Source organism: Leuciscus leuciscus (genome assembly GCF_965113295.1).
Source record: "Leuciscus leuciscus genome assembly, chromosome: 17".
Classification (NCBI taxonomy): Eukaryota; Metazoa; Chordata; class Actinopteri; order Cypriniformes; family Leuciscidae; genus Leuciscus; species Leuciscus leuciscus.
Window position 1 is genome coordinate 17,419,450 of NC_138741.1, and position 19,826 is coordinate 17,439,275.

The 19,826-nt window shown below is 37.4% G+C and overlaps 1 protein-coding gene across 3 annotated transcripts in view; it reads right to left on the minus strand.

The window, feature by feature from the left end:
• dlgap2a (discs, large homolog-associated protein 2a) overlaps nucleotides 1-19,826 on the minus strand; it is a 156,809-nt gene that overhangs the window by 32,527 nt on the left and 104,456 nt on the right. For all 3 annotated transcript variants that reach the window (XM_082143082.1, XM_082143084.1, XM_082143083.1), the window contains one exon: nucleotides 10,286-11,430. In XM_082143082.1, the coding sequence (XP_081999208.1) occupies nucleotides 10,286-11,430 (1,145 nt within the window). The remainder of the gene's footprint in view (nucleotides 1-10,285; nucleotides 11,431-19,826) is intronic.

A 19,826-nucleotide genomic window follows, 5' to 3' on the forward strand; every position in this document is an offset into this window, starting at 1 on the left:
ACAAATATATATATTCAGATAGAAAACAGTTATTTTAAATTGTTATAATACTGTATTTCACAATATTACTGTTTTTACTGTATACAATCAAATAAATGCAGCATAAGAGTCTTTCAAAAACATTTTTAAAAAGTTTACTGAATCACTGATCTGGTCACAGTGGTTAACAGCTCACTGGAGGTGATGATTATTATTGACTTAAATTTTGGTCGACAAGCACAATTCTTAAAATTTGTATTTTCTACTACAGAAAGAAAGTCAAACAAGTTTGGTATGACATGAGGGTGAGTAAATGACAATTATAGATAATTATTTTAACATAAAAAAAAATAGTGCTTCAAAGCACACAATTGTTAGTGAATGCAACACATTTCATTTACGATTTGAATCAAGTGAACCACAGTATACAGTTGTAATCAAAATCATTCAACTCCCATTGCAAATCAGGTTTATTGGCAAAATGTACAGACTTTCAGCTGTTTGCAATGAACAAATCAAAATAGCTGTTTGCAATGAACAAATCAAAATAGCTCAACACAACAAATGTTTCAAGTGGTTTCCCCAAATTCAATTGAAAATGCCACTTTTAATGACTTCTGCAGTCTCAAAATTATTCAACCCCTTCATGGCAAGCATCTTTAGTACTTAGTAGAACACCCTTTTGTTGTTATGACTACTTCAATGAATCCATCTTGCCTTCCACATACTGCAGGTTTCCAGTGCCAGAGGATGCAAAGCAGCCACAGAGCATCACTGAGCCCCACCATGCTTAACTGTAGACAGTGTTCTTTTCAGCATATGCTTCATTCTTCTTCCTCCAGACATACCACTGATCCATAGGGACGAAACGTTCCAGTTTTGTTTCATCGCTCCACAGATCACAGAATCCCAAAACTTATGTGTATTATTTATATGATTTTGAGCAAATTGGAGCCGACTTTCTAGTGTCAGCTTTTGGGTCAGTAGTGGTGCACGTCTTGGAGTTATGACATGCGTTTAGTACGCGCCTTACTGTGTAAGCTGAAACCTCAGTGCCTGTTGCCACCAAGTCTTGCCGCAGGTCTTTTGGAGTCACTCAAGGGTTTTTCTGAACCTGCCTTCTCAGAAAACTGGTTGCAGCAGTTGATAGCTTCCTTTTTCTACCCCATCCAGGAAGTGTTACCACTTTTGCTTAAACTTTGAACTTGCAAACAATGCTTCCAACGTTGTCTCTAGGAACATTTAGTGCCTTTGCTATCTTTTTGTATCCTGTTCCTTGTTTCTGAAAGGCGATGATATCTTCTCTTAACTTTTTGGACCATTCTTTTGACTTCTGGCCATATTTCTAACATGCAGTCAAACGTGACACTCAACAAACCTAACCAGTTCAGATATTTCATGTGTTCTAGCTCGAGCACACCTGGTGCAATTAATGAAGCCCTTGAGACAACACCTGTTTTGAGGATTTGTGCTCTTTTGAGGGCTGCAGAAGTCATTAAAAGTTGCATTTTCAGTTGAATTTGGGGAAACCACTTGAAACATTTGTTGTGTCAAGCTATTTCCATTACTTTTGTTTGATTTGTTTATTGCAAACAGCTGAAAGTCTGAAAATGTTGCCAATAGAACTGATTTGCAATAGGGGTTGAATAATTTTGATTACAACTGTATGACATTTAAAATAAAACAGCTTTATTAACTCTGTGACTGTGTGTCCTTTTACCAAAACCTTTTGTTTATCAGCCAGCCTCTCGTCCTGGTCACAGGGGCACATTTCAATGGCCTTGTGGTCTTTAGCATTCTGCAAGAAGAATTATTCTGATCCAGGAGTCAATGAAAATTAGTAAATGTCACAGACACCCTTGTACACACACCCACACACATAATCCATAGAAGTCTTTAGGTTAATTAAGTCTTGAAGGAGATTGATATTTTTAGACATTTAATTAACCAAAAACGCCAGAGGACAGACACAATCTGTGGTGTAAAACTCTTGATAAATCACTGAGATTTGAGTCCCGCTCCCCCAGTATGGATGGCCTGTATGACCAGGGCTGTAAACAGTGTGACATATAGGCTATGTCGCACGTGCCATGAAAAAATGCGATGAATAAATTTGCCACAGCAGCATGCGTACGATACAGTTTTGCATGTATGTGAGACAGAGCCATTTGTTGTGTGCTCGTTTGTGTGCACGATTAACCGAAATAGCGATTTGGAGTGTTATCATGGAATTGCAAAGGCAGTGATTTTTGATTAAATATATGCACAGCGTGTTTCATGGTGAAGTGCAGTACTGGTCAGGGCAGATTGATTGTTTCATGTAAATGCTGCTCCTTCTCTACAAGTTTGTGTCACACATGCATTTGAAAAGCAAATGTACAGATTCAAAACATCTTTCCAAACTGATACTTGTACAAAAACTGTTTTCCAACAAAAGTTTTTGTACTTTTTTTTACATGTTTTTACTGCAAACTCACTTCATAACGTCGAGTGTTTGAAATAACTTCCTTTTTTGATCTGACATGGCTTCATATCATAGAATGAGGATGAAGTGATGAAGTCACAGTGATGAAGTCTAGGTTGATTGCATTATAAATATACTTTATTCTTATGAAAATACCAGAGATGTCTAAAACAACACAGATAAACCATATATTGTTGCAATCGTATGTTTATTGTCTTCATGTTTCATCAGTCAAAATGTCTTTATCTGCGTTTTATTCTGCTACAGCGATATTTGGATGCCTTTGTCCATTTAAGGGGTTTCCTGAAACGTCATACGTTTTATGACTTCTATGAGTCTCACTTGTGGACGCAAGGGCGTCCTTCGGCTACCAGTATGAAAGAAACAGACTGCTCACATTCACACTATTTATAGAGAACAGGAGTTTTTTTCTCTCAGTGGATACTTTCCTCTCAAAAATTAAGAAATTGCTATCACAGATTTTTGTCATTATAATTTATAATAAAACAATAGACCTTTCTAATGAAGAGGTATTTAAAGTGCTCAACCAAAACGGATGGATGTATTTTTTGGATAGTGATTATTGATATTGGCCAATAATATTTTTTACTTAATGTTAAGCAAGATGTGTTATGTTCCTGCAGACAGTAGTCTATAGTAACAAAATGTTTGTCTGAAGATATTTCTTGTTAAGGTTCGTATTTGTTGTGCCCTGTATGGAACATTGTCCTTTGTCAGTCACATGCCTGTTCATATGATGAACTGCACTACTTGTGGTTGCTTTCAGAGATGGTAATAAACATTTTATAATTGTGCTACAATTGTGTGGCCTGTGCTACAAAACTTTTTCTGTAGCACCAATGCTATATGCAAAAAAAGTTCAAAGTTAAAGTACAGCCCTACGTATGACCATACAGACCTGCGTATGACTTGTACCATGTGACAGAAAAAAATTAGTTTTTATTATTAATGCTATTATTATATAATTTTAAGATATTGCTACACTGAAACCAGATGACTTCATTTGTTTAAGATTAAGATTATGAATTTGTTATGATTAAACGTATAATTATTCTTAATATATATCAAGACCCAAATAAAAAGAAAAATGTAAAAAGATTACGTTTAATTTGTAAAGTAGCCTACTTAATTTACTGGATTACATAAATACTAAATACTACTGAATTTCCAGGAAAAAACTGCATATTATAATTTGTTATTATTATTTGAAGATACTCCAGTATATATACTACTGTGGTCAGTAAGTTTTTTTAATTTTTTTTTTTTTATAAATGTATACTTTTAGTCAGCAAGGACACATTAACCAAAGGAAACAGTAAAGTCATTTAAATTGTTTAAAAAAAAAGATTTTTTTTTAAAAAAATTTCTCCAATCAAATAAATGTTTCTTGAACAACAAAGCAGCAGAAATTATTAAAATGATATGAAAGATCATGAGACACAGAAGACTGGAGTAGTTCAGCTTTGCCATCACAGGAATAAATTACATTTTAAATTATATTTAAATAGAAAACAGATGATCACATTTTTTACCAAATAAAAGCAGCATAAGAAACTTATTTCAAAAACATTAAAAAAAATGACTGACCACAAACTCATACTACAATAATATTTCCCTTATAAGACATTTAAATCACAAAATACAAAATACTGCAGTGGTGAAACAACAAGCACTGAATGTCAATACATGGGATTGAATTCCTTTTTTGCTCTAATTCAGTTTAAGCCATTTCAACAAGTTCAATATTAAAGCTAATTTACGTGTTTGTTTACGTGTTTGTTTTTTGAACAAGTGTATCTGATTATCTTGTCTGAAAGATCAAACACGTTTAAGCTCATTTAGAGGACAAACAGCAACACAAATAGCATCTGCTGTCACCAACATTCCCTAACCCATCTACACACACACACACACACACACACACACACACACACACACACACACACACACACACACACACACACACACATAAACACACTCCAGCTTTTCCTGACCTCTTTAGTTGTCTGACTCTCACAATTTATTGAGTTGTTGTCGAGACAGTCTCTTTGAGTCTCTCTGTGTGTGTGTGTGTGTGTGTGTGTGCGCTTTTTGGCTCCTGCTGTCTTATTAATTGGTTATTAGATTCACCTCTACTGACCTATCAGAAAATCTATTAAAATACAATCCTCTCTTCTTTAGAGGCAGTTGAAGAATACAGAGTGATGGAACAAGGTGGAATCATAATGAGAAGAGTAAACTATGTGTCAAAGTTTTAAAGAGTTTGCGATTAGACGCTGCAAGTCTTAGTTCAAGTTTATGCGCAAATGCGAACTTCACGTCAGATTCATAGTTCATGCAAGCAAACGGCAAGCATGGACATTATGTATGCTCAGATAAAGGTGTATTCTCGTCACAAAGGACTTGAAAGGTCATAAGGAAGATTCAAAGACTTTTTCCCTTTCTCGCAGCATGCAGCCAACGAGTTTTCACGGTGAATTTGGAGAAAAGTCATAAATCATATTCCAGAGGGGCCAGTGTCACCCAGTGTCACCCCGTGCTACCCCTCTAGACACGCCCCTTATGTTATTATGAGCAATTTCAATGTTTTACATAATTTACAATGTTTCCACATACAGGAATACAATCAAAAATGACATGTGAAAAACCATGTCAGAATTATTGTTGTTTCAAGTTAGTTCTTTATATTCAAGATATGATGTAGGCTATTGTGCACTGCTGCAATTTATATAAAAACACATTATCATTGTGAATGCTTATTTTAGTTTTTTTTTTTTTAAGCAATCCATCTAATTTGTGGTTTTCAAAAGTTATTGCCAGTTACACAGCCAAACAACAATGTTAAGGAATCCAGAATTAGAAACACTTACTAGCAACCAATATTACAGCAACTTGAATATTAATATAATATTAATAATATATTATTAATATTATTAATATAATAATATAAAAGTTTGTGGTCAGTAAGATTTTTTCATGTTTTTGGAAGAAGTCTTTATTTGATAAAAAAAACAGTAAAAACAGTAATATTGTGAAATATCATTACAATTTAAAATAACTTATTTCTTATTGGTATCAATGTTGAAAACAGTTGTGCTAATTAACAACAATGTGACTTAAGAGTATGCAGTATATATGAATGGGTCATTATTACAGTTTTATTAGGACACAGAGCTAAGGATATCAACATGGTGGTAGCTGATTATCACCATAAAAGTCATACTGAAATATTTAAAATTAACACTACTAACAGTGAAATCAGTTGCTACGCTTACATGCATCTTAATAATCCGTTTGTAATCCGACTGAGAGTTCATAGGGAATGAAAAGCCTTAATGTAAACACCTCATTAGGGAATAATCCGATTCTGATTAAGCTTGAAAGAGGTGGTGCAGATCTGTCAAATGATCTAAGGAAAAACACTTTTTTAACCAACAATAATCAAGCAACTTAATTTTTTTAAGATACTTGATATAAATATAAATAGGATGTTAGGTAGTTACATTCAAAATCTACGTGAACCCACTTAATTTTAGGGGCCAGTGTGAATGTTCATAACATTCAAACAGAGCGCAACTGGAACTGCTATCCAGCGAGGATTCTGTCCACAATGAACTGCTGTCCTCCTCATAACATGATTGATGATTTATGTAAGAAGTGTTGAAACGTGGAGGAAACCCTTGCCAAAAGTCCTCTCATAAGCAATTTAGCATTGATTTTTATCCAAATCACAATCTCAGCTAATGATTGAATCTACTCACGACATGCAATCCATGATGAAACACACACCAAAAATAGCTGCTTTACTGCTATCGTTCGGCTGGCAGTGTTCAGGACACAGGGCTATCAGAGTGAAGGGGCGAACGTCCCTCCCGGAGAGTTTGCGTCACAGCTGGCTGCATCGATAACAGCAGCCAAAAATAGCACCAGCGTGATAGACGGTGCAGGCTATTTTTGTTGGGGTCGAGAGAAACTATTAAACGCCTGACCCAGAGATGCATCACAGTCATTGACTGCTGGATGGTTTCTGTCCCCTTTCTGCAGGCGGATGTTTAATCCATTTCGGCATATTTGAAATACAAACACACTTAAGCTAATTGGTGTGCTAAGAAAGACAGATGGGAAGAGTTGTTTTCATCCCTCAGTGAAAGTCCACATTTTTGTCACAGAAGCATTTGAGCTGAAATTAGAATTAGGAGTGATTACTGATGAAAACCAATTAGCTTTTTTGAAAAATGAATGATGAAAGTTTTCCACTTGGCTAAAAGAAAAATGTGTCTTGTTTTGAGCATTTTGCATATTGTGTGACCTGTAAAGGTACAATTTTGTCTTTATATGAAGGTTGCTGTCAATAAATCAACCATCTCCATAACAATCTTAACCAAAATGGTATTGACAAATTGGATTTAGACATATGGACACAAGAAGTATATATCCAGATGAAGGGTGGGCACAATTTCTGCACACTAATCAACAGACTTTCTGTTTTTTACCATCACAACCTACACAACTATTAACCTCACTGACCAATGAAAGTATCAGCATAAAAGTAGCAGATTCACTTCAGGATAATATCAGGCACATTAATCTTCTGTCACTGCCATTGTTGACAAAAATGCATAGGATATAGACTCAGAGTTGTCTAAGTTTACTCAATGGGACCTGAATTACATCTCCACAAGCCTCCAAAACGTAAGACTAAAAATATTGATTTAGGTTCTTTCTGGGAACTCTGGATTCTTTCTTTCCCTGAGGAAACACTCAGATCCATCCATTCATTAATTATCTCAATGGGGCCATAAGCCTCACTGCTTCTGCTGTGCTATTGCATAAGTCCAGGACTGGTAGATTCTGCTGTGTCAGCAGATGTTTACTGAGGGTTTTTCATTGTTCCTGCTGATCTAACTGCTTGAGTCAGACCCCTGCAACACTAACTAGTTCTGACAGACCAGCATATGTTGTGTTTTGGATGCTGGTCTCTCAACCTGGTTACATAAATCTATATCGGTCAACTATCTTCACCAGCTAAAGGCAAATGCTGGGCCTTTAAATGCATCCTGTTTCAGTCCCAAAATATGTTTGCAAAGACTTTTTGATGACTTTTCACAGTCTTTTCAAAGGTTGCATAAATGCAATCCAATAATCAATCTTAACTATATTAGACTACAATACTAAAGATTTTGAAAACACACTGTTATTAATTCATTAATATTTCGAATTTAAGAATACTATTGATAAAATTAATTCATTTAAAAATAAAAAAAATAAAAAATCACTCAGATTAATTTCAGACTCTGAATTATACTGGTTGTTCGGTATGTTTTAAACTCACTAAAAATAACTCATTAGAATCATTAGTTTAGAAATCAGACTTCATTGGTTGTGCTGTATGTTTTTGATCCACTAAAAGGAACTGGCACATACTGTATAAGAGTAATTTGTTAAGGAATCCAATATTTTGGACAGTAGATTCTGTCAGCTTTGGCAGAACATGGCATGAATTTGGCATGTGAGAGAACCATTAACACAACCAAGTCCGGCATACAACACCGGACAAAAAGACTGTCATTTCAAATTGATTTAAAATTACAAGGTCAAAAAAAAAATCATCATGCATGAATTAATCGTTCACAATTAGGTCAATGTCATGAGTTTAGAAAATAGAGTGAATTTTCATTTTACTGTCAACTTAAAAAAAAATGGAACCAGTTCAGAATAAGAATAAAGCATTATCCTAATTTAAAGTGAGGCTGAAACAAGTCAAATTCTAACATGAGATGAATTAACTACTAAAGCATTATCACTGTCCTCTTTAAAGGTACACTGTGTCGTTTTTTAAGTATTTTATTAGCTAAAATCAATGTCTTTATTCATAAATATGTCCTCATTGGTGTAAAATTACCTGATTTATCTGACTTATCCTCGTAAGAGAAGAATTTCTTATCTTCATTTACATGGGATGGGTGAGTCCATGGAGGCTTCCATGTCATTCCGCCATCTTGAAAAACTATGATAGCAGAGAGGGACAAAAAGCACTAGCCTACCTCAACGCGTTTTTGTTCAGAGCCAGCGTGACTGAAACCAGCTGAAACGGACAAGGAGATCAGTGAGAGGCGCTTGTCACTGCCCCGGCAAATTTGAATGGCTGGACCATAGTTATTTTGAGCCACAGGAGAAGGAATCCTCGTCGCCAAAAAAGCAAAACATTTAATTTGAAAGGAAATGTGACCGGCGAATTAAAAAAGCGAGGGTAAATATCAGGATAGCTTTTCCCAGGTGGAAAGAGCTAATGAAGGAGAAAGACTTTGAAAGAGATGCTGAAGTTGCCTGCTTTCTTCTCAACAGGTAAGTCAATGTTACAGTCTAAATTACAAGCTTTTTTTCATTGCTTGGTTGTGTAATTCATTATATAGGCAGCATAACAGTAGAACATGTATAGTTAAACTCGATGAAATGCTATTGGAAGATATGTTGTCATAGCTTCTTGGTACATAACGGCTACCGTAGTTGCAACACGCATTTGAAAAAGTGAGGCGCTAGAGAGCACTATTCGTTTGAATGCAAAATACAATTTCACCGCTAGATGGGAGAAATTCCTACAGTGTACCTTTAAAGTAGATCTAGTACTATTAAAACAGCATGGGCATGTACTAAAACACAATAATGGACAAGCAATTTCCAGAAGTATTCGCATAGTAGCTGTACTCTGCTGTGACAGATATGTGATTCATTTCAGCAATTTTGGAAACGGATTGCATTTTGCTACAATGCTAACCTGTGACAATCCAGCATCCATACATAGGATAAACAGGCCTAATTGAACAAATGAACTAGAAAACAGCAAGAAGCTATTTACAGTGGTCTGACAGCACCATGAATAATGAATCCCGACGAAATGTGATGCATTCGGAAAATCACGCATTTGCACAGAAAGATCAATGCTAATCAATATGACTCATTGTTTGCAATAATTCTGTACATAAACAACAGGAACAAACTGGTCTATTCAGAGTGAAAAGACCAATAAATCTGCCTCTCAATTTAGCACATTAGCACCTAACAACAACAACAACAACAACAACACACACACACACACACACACACACACACACACACACACATACATACACTTCAATCAGGCTATATTCTCCATCAGCGAAAACAAACATATTCCCATCTATGTAACAACCCTTTCAGTGGACTATTACTTTTGACTCTGCTGGGAACCCTCTGAATGCTAAACAACAATCTACAGGCACCAATAAGCCATGGATCAGAAAGCAGCCACACAGAGGTTCGTTTTAAAAACGAATAGCATTACTCCCCACACAGATGCAAACACTGAAACTGATCTTAGAGCAGTGGTTCTCATACTCCAAGGGGACCCTATTGTTCACTTCAATATTCAAATGCTTCTTCCAGGTGTTTCCATGATTCTTCTAGGTGTTTATCATTTTTTTCTGAATAAAAATTAAGGACACATTTTTTTTATCACAAAATAAAATATGTTTGTACTTGGCAAACATGTATGCTCATAAATAAAAATGGCCATGGAGATTTTTCTAGGTTTAGAATCACTCTTTTATAATTAGGCTACCTCATTCAGTATGTCCAGGTTTTTCTAGATTTTGGGAATCCTGGTTCTTCAAGGAAAAAAAGTTTTTGTGGAGGTGAATTTAAAATAAGAAATGCCTTGCGTTTTAGTTGTTGTAGTTTACTTTAATTAAAATTTATTGAGGCCCCCTTGGAAGTTTGCTGAGGTCCCATGGTTGAGAACCAATGTCCTCACCAGCAGTCACATCTCCATGAAAGAGATCTCACCTGCAAATAATGACAAGGCCTCATGGAGGACTTCAGATCTTGAGGCATGGTCGGTTTCTCTAAGTTTAGGGAAGATTTGCGATAGGCTTCTTTAGCCTGGCTGACGGTTAGCGTTGACCAAGAGCTGCGCTTCATAAATTTGCCCTCCGGGGCCATAGCGATACTCTCGCATGCCGAACATTTTACGTCGTTGTTGCTTTTGGAGGTCTTGAGAGAAAGGTCGCCAAAGTGCCCATGGTCTGGATAACAGTGAGTAATATGATCTCCGTGGTGCCGACTCATGATGCTGGGAGTCCGGTAGGTGCTGTCGCTGTCCAAGTTGTCATCAGAACTCCACCAGCCAGCTATCCCTGAGCGTTGCTTGGAGTCTGACTTGCGTTCCTTGCTCTTACTCCGTTTGCTGTGTTTGTGATTTCCATGGTGATGTCCGTGATGGTGGTGGTGGTGATGTCCGCTGTCTGAGCGAGAGTCTCCCTTGGTGCCATTCATCTTAGATGACCCCTCGAGCGAGTGGGATTTGGTGAAGAGCTTCTGGACGGAGTGCACCAGGTGGCGGATGCGCCCAGGACTCTCGTTGCGCTGCTCGCTGCTCGTGGTGGTGGCGGACGTGCGCTGGTACTGCAGCGTGTGGAAACCGTCTCTATGAATCGGCAACTGCTTCTCAAATTGGTCGAGGAGGTTCGCGGGAATACGGTTCATCTTCCCGGACCCGCCGCCCCCACCGCCGCCAACACTGACACCGACCCCTCCACCGCCGTTGCCACCGTGAGAAGTGGAGCCGTCATCCCGCGAGCCGTCGTGGTGTGAACTGTAGTGCATTCTGGGAAAGGTGCTGCTGGAAACGTGGTCAGATGCCATGGAAACGGGCATCACCATGCACTCTGAGTGGATGGAGCTGCGGGGCGAGCAGCGGTGCGGATCCAGAGGGAAGCTCTCGGTCGGACTGAGCAGGTAGGGAGAGCGAGGGTCGGGGCCGACATGCTGCAAGTGATCAAGGGACTGATCGCAGTCTGGCAGCCCACAGGTGTGTCCTGATGTGAAGGTGAGCTGAGGACGGCCGCTTGATAAACCTTTCATATTCCTAGGAGGGGAGGGGTAGCTGTCTTCATCGAAGTACGGCGGTGGAGACCATGAATCTAGCTGATCTATGAAAGACAAAGAGAGGAAAAGATAAGAGAGAGTGAGTGAGTGTGGCATTCAGCATCAGTTTAGAACTTGTTCAACCTTTCTGCAAACTAAATTCCGGGACATTTCCCCATGGGCATGTAGGAAGCACTAATAGATTTTTGCAAAACAGTGTGGTGGGATTCAAAAAAGCGGATTTATAAATCACTGAGTTTTCCTGAATTCAAGAGATCCTCTTGAACCTCTGTACAGTCATGGAAAACCCAACACTTGAATGAATGGAATGAAATCAAGTTGTCTGGACAAAAGCACATCCCATAGCCCTCCGCCGATCCTCCCCATCTGGTACTGCCAGGCCTTACAAGGACAGAGTTGCAAGCCTTGCCATTTATCCAATGCAAAGTAAAATAATAGCCTATCATTTCAGAACCGCTGGGCCATCCGTCAAAGCCGGCTCTGGAGAGAGAGGGAGCACTTTGAGGTGCTTCAGCGGTTGTCCTTGAGAGACATTGCTCAGAGATTAAAACCACATTCACTGTGATCTTTCATCACAGTCACATATGGGCAGCTTGCCGCTATCTTCATCAGAGCTAAGGCTCAGAGATGCTGTTTTTCACATCCAGCCATTTGCCCTTTCTGACACGACTATTTCATGCTGCTGGATCATATGTCATTTCACACAGGTGATTAATGGGAATTTTCATGTGGTGAAAATACAGGGTAATGCATATTAAAATAAAGGTCATTTTGCAATTGATGAGGAAAAAAATACTGTCACAGAACATGTCAGGTTTAATTAGTTTTACTTCTTAAATTCATTCTGTTTGAATCTCTGGGATATTTTTAACAATTTTAAAGTTTTATTTTGTATCAGAGTGAAAAAACATAATTTGGCAAATATTCACATTATGTGCAAGTATGCTTATGTAATGCATTTAACCTCCTATTTGATCTACATAGGTATTAAAGCTGTTTAAAAACAAAACAAAGCGAGCCAAATTATCCCTGGTAATGTTCTATTAAGTGTTACAAGCTGGTACAGACTTCTTAATGACCACAAGAGTCAAACATGGTAACAGTATCATGGTCAGTACATAGTCAGACAGAAGATTATTTCCCTTAATTTTTAGCGTTACATTCATGTGGGTTGTGCCATGGCCAACTGAATATTACTCACTTTATCTCAATAACTTCACTCACACAACATAAATTAATCATACTGTAGCTGATTATAAACTGAATTTCTACAATGGAATCGATAGCTGAAAGATTTCAGGGTCAGTACATGCCCAAGACAGCTGCAATATCGGCCAGTGCAACACAAAATTACTGAGTGTTCACTTACATCTCTCTTGAAACAAGAATACACTACCTTTTAAAAGTTTAAAGAAATAACACTTTTATTCAGCAAGAATGCTTTAAATTGATCAAAATTGAAGTAAAAGACATTCATAATGATACAAAAAATTATATTCACCATATAATCACATAAAAACATATAATCCTGGGAAAAAAAAACGTACCAACTCCAAACATTTGAATAGTGTATTTCTAACAAACACACAGACTCCAGAAAAGAAGAATGTACGCATATCTGATTCACACTGGCAGCAAGAAACTGGGTCCAAGACAAAAGCAAAAACATCTTGGTGTGAATTTGGAAAGCAACCAATTCAAAAATTCTCCCTTGTGTTTAATTAGAGCACAAACAGAGTACTGACCCATAAGGAGATCTTTAGCTCAGGTCAGCACACACCATAATGATGCCCAAGTCCATCTTGATTGAAGAGGACCTGAAGGAGAATGTCAAGTTTGTTTATTCTGAGTGTGTGAAAGAATATTCTAGAGTGATAGCGAATCACAAAGAGGCACTTCATTAAAATTAAACTTTGTGAGAGGCTGAACAACACAGAGAATCGCATTAAAGCAAAGCCAGAAAAAAACGTTCTATTTGGATCAACATCTGTAAACACCAGCCAATACAGCCGCTTGATTACGTTCTTCCAAAGGTTAAAAGCAAAGAACCTTCAAGGAATCAGATTTGTTCATCAGAAAATCGAAGCAATGCGACTGTGTCCTTAACTCCCAGAAGGCTCTGTAATAAACCACACTGTTACATTTCTGAATCTGAGGGGACAGATAAAACTGACAGGACCAGAATGGTTCTGGTCTCATTGGAGATGTAATAGTCTTGCAGCAGCCTGTTGTTGGTTATTTCTCCTTCATCCAAATCCAACACAACTACAGTGAAATATCTGGAGACAACAACAGAGAAGCACAGATTGCAGACTGAAATTAACAAAGCACAAAGTCCATGCCAAAGGGAGTGAATCTCTCCAACAACAACAAAAAAAAAAACCTGCCTTGAACGCCTCATTTGTAGCCCTGCTATTATTTCCATAATGTAGCTACGTCACCATGTAACCCATTTTGCATAATACATTACCGCCTATTGACTATTTACTGTAAAAAAATAATAATAGTTGAGATAACTTAAAAAAATAAGGCAACCTATTGCATTCAACTTTTTAAGTTATTTCTAACAAACTAATTAGCTCCAGTTAAAGTCAACTTTAAAACGTTTGTTCATGAAATTATTGATCTTAAAACTTCTTGTCAAGGCACCTAAAAATGTTTAGCAATGCATGCAGCTATAATCATTGTTTTTTCATCGCCGTGTTTTATTTTCAAGGTTAGCTACACAATATGAACATCATTTGCCTCTTAAACTAGAGGAATACATTTTACCCATTTCATTCTGCAGGCAAATAAATTGCATAAGTTGCAATAAGAAGCAAGCACATATAGCCTACCTCAACACACAAATCTCAAACATGGTGATGATCAAAAACTGTAATTCAGTAAAAAAATGAACTCTGAACCATATGACAGCTAAATAAAGGTGTAGCTGTAAGGCTGTCGAGGAAATGCTGTTTTTGAAACACATCATTGCATGGACTTCCTAAGAATGTAAGAGAGGTATAAAATAAAAAATATATATATTGTGAAATGTTGCACATGTGACGGTGGTTCGGATTTGGGCAAAACTGACATAATAGTTAGCGTAGTTACAGTAGTATTTACAGTGCCTCCAGAGATGAAACATTACGGTTATGGTACATATCCGATATATATGTATATATAGTATGTGTTTGTATCTGTGTGTATTAATTGCCTGGTTAACTAAATGTAAATAATCTATAACAACCTACATCTACACATCTATTACAACAAAACACAGATTTAACTCTCACAAACTTAAAGAGCAACATAACAGTAAGTTACTTGGTTTACTGTAAGTCAAGTCACATATGACCAAAAGTAGACTGTTAATGTAGTAACCCTGAGTGAGTGAGCAGAGTTCTGACTCATCACTGACTTATTCGTGAACCAATCTGACCGATTCGTTAAGAGGAACTGGCTCGAAAGAATCATTCATTCGTGAATCGGACTACAGGGCTCATGCTGCATGTTTGTTGCTTGGTGAGTAAGAACCAGTTCTCGATTTCCAATTGTATAAATGAAACAACAGGGTATTTACCAGGTTAACTGTTGAAAACTTAGAAAATAAGGCCTTATTCTTGCCCATGTATTCTGATATGGGCCTTCCTGTGATGGCTGGAGAGGGCTCTTGATCTCAGTACGGGTTCAGAGGAGGTCATCAGAGGCTCTAGATGTTTGTGTGAGTGTTATGGCACTGCTCGCCGGTGCTCTACAGCCTCAAGCATTTCCTGTCACCTCATCTCATGATTTCAGTATTCTTACCCTGGACGGTCCCTGCTGAATAAATACGGCTTACTGCAGCATCCTGCTTACTAACAGCATGAGTGCAATCAGCCACAGGCGCCTTCACATCTCTCCCTCTTTCTCTTTCTCTTGTCTCTCTGCAGGGGGCAGCAGGTAGAAGCTTTATTTTGCTGACTCTGTCGCTACAGCAGCGCTAGTGAAGATAAATGATCCATCCACCACATTAACACTAGAGAAAGGACCTGATGGAACTGTTAAAACCGCACAGCCACGACAACAGCCCTGACAAAACAAGTGAGCTCCCTATAGACTACATAGGGACCATTCTTGCCATAAAGGATCCTCATAAGTGAACCCACTAGACTCACAACTGATTTAAATGGATTTTGATGTTAGCAGCATAAGTAATAACATGAGCATAAAAATACATCACACAAAGTATTGTGTAAAGTAATATTTTTTACTACATTTTTGACAAACTTTTCCAGAATTAAAAAAAAATATATATGTCTTTTTTTGTGTTGAAAAGAAAAAGGTTTATATGTAAGATTATATATATTTATGTCTGCCATCATCTCAGACCTTATTACAATGCATTCTGGGATTACATGCAATGCTGCTTTAGAATTTGCCTAAAATTAGGTATCTTAAGAGGCAGAATAATTATGTGTAAGAAACCATATGAATGCAGGAGATATCTCTCTTTTGTCACTCCAACATGCTTCATTAAGCAGAATGTTCCCACAATGTCCTACGTTGTTCCAGCTTGACAATTAATCCTCCAATTAATCACCCCCCTCAAAAGTGATTGCCACAGCAGTCCTTTTCTTGCGTCTCAAACAATCTCACTTCATATGAACTCACTTTTAGAGAGCAAGGACATCATTCTCTCCTGCCCAGGAGAGTGAGAGATTCCTAGAGTCTGATAAGCCCAGTGAGTTCCTGTTAAATGCTTATCGTTAAGGAGTGAATTAGCATTACTGTGACGAGGGCTATTATCTGTGCCTGGTTCTGCTCAGCGTGGTAAAACATGCCAATTACAGCAGACTAAAGACAAATATTTGGCAAATAGACAGGTTTATGGACTATAAAAATTCTAGAAAATTTGAAAGCACCATTTGTAAAAATTAACAAATCAATGCTCACTCAGTTACACTGATACTGATTTTCAGTGACAAAGCAACAAGAAGTCAATCGTTTTCAATGAAAGCTGATTTCTGTCAACATTAGTGACTGCTGGGTACTGACATATGCAGTTATTTGAGATTAACAAGTAAGCAAATCAGCAAATTATGCAATTATTTTGATTCATTTTAATCGATTAACAGCCTTAATTAAAATGAATAAAATATACTTTTAATTAGGACTGTTATTCAGTTGCTGAATAAATACTGAAAAACATTAAAATGTGTCTTTGTAAAATTCTGTGAGGTGAAATGTGTTTCATATCATGACGCTAAACCCGTAGCTGGTGGGTCCACACAATGCAAACACAGAAATACATGAAAAGAACACAGAACAGTTTGCTATAGGAAATCATTCAGGAGTAACTAATTTATGTGACATTCAAAGGCAGACTCCCAGGCAAATCTTTAAAGGTAAAAAAAAGAAAACTGCACAAAAAAATTTGCAGTTGCCACAGTAACCAGTACATAAAGTGTCTTCAGCTGTGTCATGTGACAGAAACGGTTTCAGATCTTTGCAGAAATGCCATCAATTCATTAAGTATTAATGATACAAAGGTAGTGAAGTCAGAACCCAAAAGAGGGATGTTTTACAGATCCATGCACCTACTGTACAATATTTCACATTTTTAAACCTAAAAAGTCAAAAACTTGCAAATACTGCTTATCTCAGCTCTTCAGCAAAGTTATTTACCATATCACATTAAAAAAAGCTAACAATCACATCACTAGCATCACAGTTGGGGATGTCCCTAAGGATTTCACCAAGTAACCATCATATATCAGGCGTACCACGTGCCCCAAACCAGATCCAACTAGTTATGACTTCATTCTCAATATTAATTGGCATGGAAATCCACCACTTAAATTGCAAACATATCTAAAACTTGTAAGAAAATAATGTACATTCTTGAAACTTAAAGGAGCTGTATGTAAGAAATGTATTTCAATGAATCATAAAATGGCCCTGATATGTCACTAGACATTAAGAAATCATGTTCATTTCAAATACTTATATCACTGACAACAGTAGTCCGGCCAGGATATTGTCATTTAAAAAGTGAAGTTGCAGCCCTCAACTGATGTTGATGTTGTCATCTTGTGTTTTGGCCTGAAGCTCCACCCTCCGGCTATCTACCAATCACGAAGTCAGTACTGTTTCGGCATCCGGGTTGCCAGCTCAGCTCTAGTTACCACAGCTGCAGCTACAAACGTTCGTGCTGGATCCTGCAGCCTATCTGGCAACCTCGAGTCAGGGGAGAGGGGGAGGGGATACACCGCTCTACAGTAATTTGAAAGTGATTGCAGTACCAGTTTTGGCCACAATCTTACATACGGCTCCTTTAAAGCTGTGTAAAAGCAGCTTGCTATACATTTCCAGGACCATGGACAGCACCCCACCATTTAAGCTTGATTTCATAACAACCACTGCAACTACTGTACTTTAAAAGCTCTATTGTAATCATTTAGAGTTCAATGAGAACAATGCACTGTGAAATCTTTGTAATGCATCTAATATCTATAACCAAACTAATAAGAGATCAAGCAGAGATGATCAACATCCCTGGTCTCACTCAGATGATCTGACATCTCAAAATATCTAAATACCTACAAAATGCCTACACTACAATTAAAAATTATTAAGTTGCAATCAAAACAAATGGTACCTCTGAATGAATGTCAGTTTAAAAAGAAGATACAAATACAGACGCATAAACAAAGGTAAGCAAGCAAACAACATGCATACCAACAAACAAGGGTACACATAAGCAACCAGTAAAAAGTAAACACACACACAAGCACACTATAATAGAGTTTATATTTGTACCTGGAGGAAATGTGAAATCTTGTTAGATTAAGTGCCGTGTCTATTTTACTGCCTGTTTACTGACACAGAGATCAAGGCAACACAATTGACCTTAACCTCAGGACACACTAAACCAATCACAACAAAGAGAATTTACACATTAAACCAATCATGGCAAAAACAAATAAATACTAAACTTACAAAAGCAAAGAGACTCTGCTGCACACAACAAACACAGAACGCAAACTCTTCTTGATCTAAGCTGTGTCAAGCAAAGGACTGTCAGTGCACAAACTGAATTTATCTGTGTAATTTTAGATTTCTAGATCCAGCAACCTTTTCATAAAGGCTCCCAAAGGGTAAAAACAACCACCATAACCCAGAACTGATGATTCACTAAGCACTTTGGGGCAACCTTATGACGCTTCTCTTTAAAATGAATCTTTAATTCATTATTTATTAAAACACACACTCAGATGCACACACACACATTTATCCGTGTTGCACACACTCTCTGAAGCTAATGTACTGGTTTTATCTGAGTATGTTGTGCTTCTTTCAGAGGAAGCTGTCATAACATTGTACTTCTTGCTCTACAACAACAGTTTCACAGTATTTTTAAGGGGGCTGAAGATAAGAGCAGAATCCACTTTTGCTCAGCTTCAGTGACAATATTTCTACAACTTCTTATAAGATAAGTCTTTAACAAAGTTTTCGGTAGCACTTTATTTTACAGTCCCATTTTGCATTAACATAATATGTACTTACTGTAGTAATGACACTAACTGAACGTGATACTAAACCTGAACCTACCCCTAAACCTTAACTTAACCCATGTAGTTACCTTACATTACTCAGTACTTTTGTGGGTAAGTACACTGTAAGTATACATTGAAAGTGCACGTACAATAGTGCAACCAAGTTTTACAACCCCTAAGGGGTCTGTCTGTGGTACTGCAGAGGGTAAAAAATCCAATATTAAGCTAAACAAATGCATTATAAATGCATTATTAAATACAATATTAATTTAATTTTCAAATAAAGTATAGACTCATACAAAATAATGCCTCATGGTCCACTAGAAGTGTGTGGTGGTGTTTGTGTCTACAGAGACACTGCCCTGTTCCTGTATGTTCTTATTTTCTTCTTTTATTCCTGTGTTCGGGATGTTTCTGAGCTGCAGTGGATGTGTAGCCCCAGCGAATAACGACGCATGGCGCAGGCGAGGGTGAGACTTTTTCGTCTGGAAGCACCTCTAAAAGTCATCGTGCCTCAACACAAAAACAGTTCGCTAATGTTTCTATTGCTTTGTTGACTGCTATCTGTAACTCGACAGATTACTAGGCATTGTAATTACGTTTTTATATTGACCATTTTTGATCATTTTCACAATAATTTCATGGCCACCAGAAAATTTTGTTAAATGAATATCTGAACATGCAATATATCAAAAGAAAGAACAGACCCTCAGCTTTTAAACAAAAAAACTGTTTTATTCTAGCATCATCCATTCTTTTTATCAACACTTGAATGTGGGTTTCATAAAAAGCAACGTTTTGAGCAAAAAAGCAGAGAAAATCGTGTTTTTGTCAAAGACTATATCTAGATCGGATACAGAACGATGATCAAAATGTAGACGGAGTAGATCGAGTCCATCAACTCCCCCTAATGCTTACAC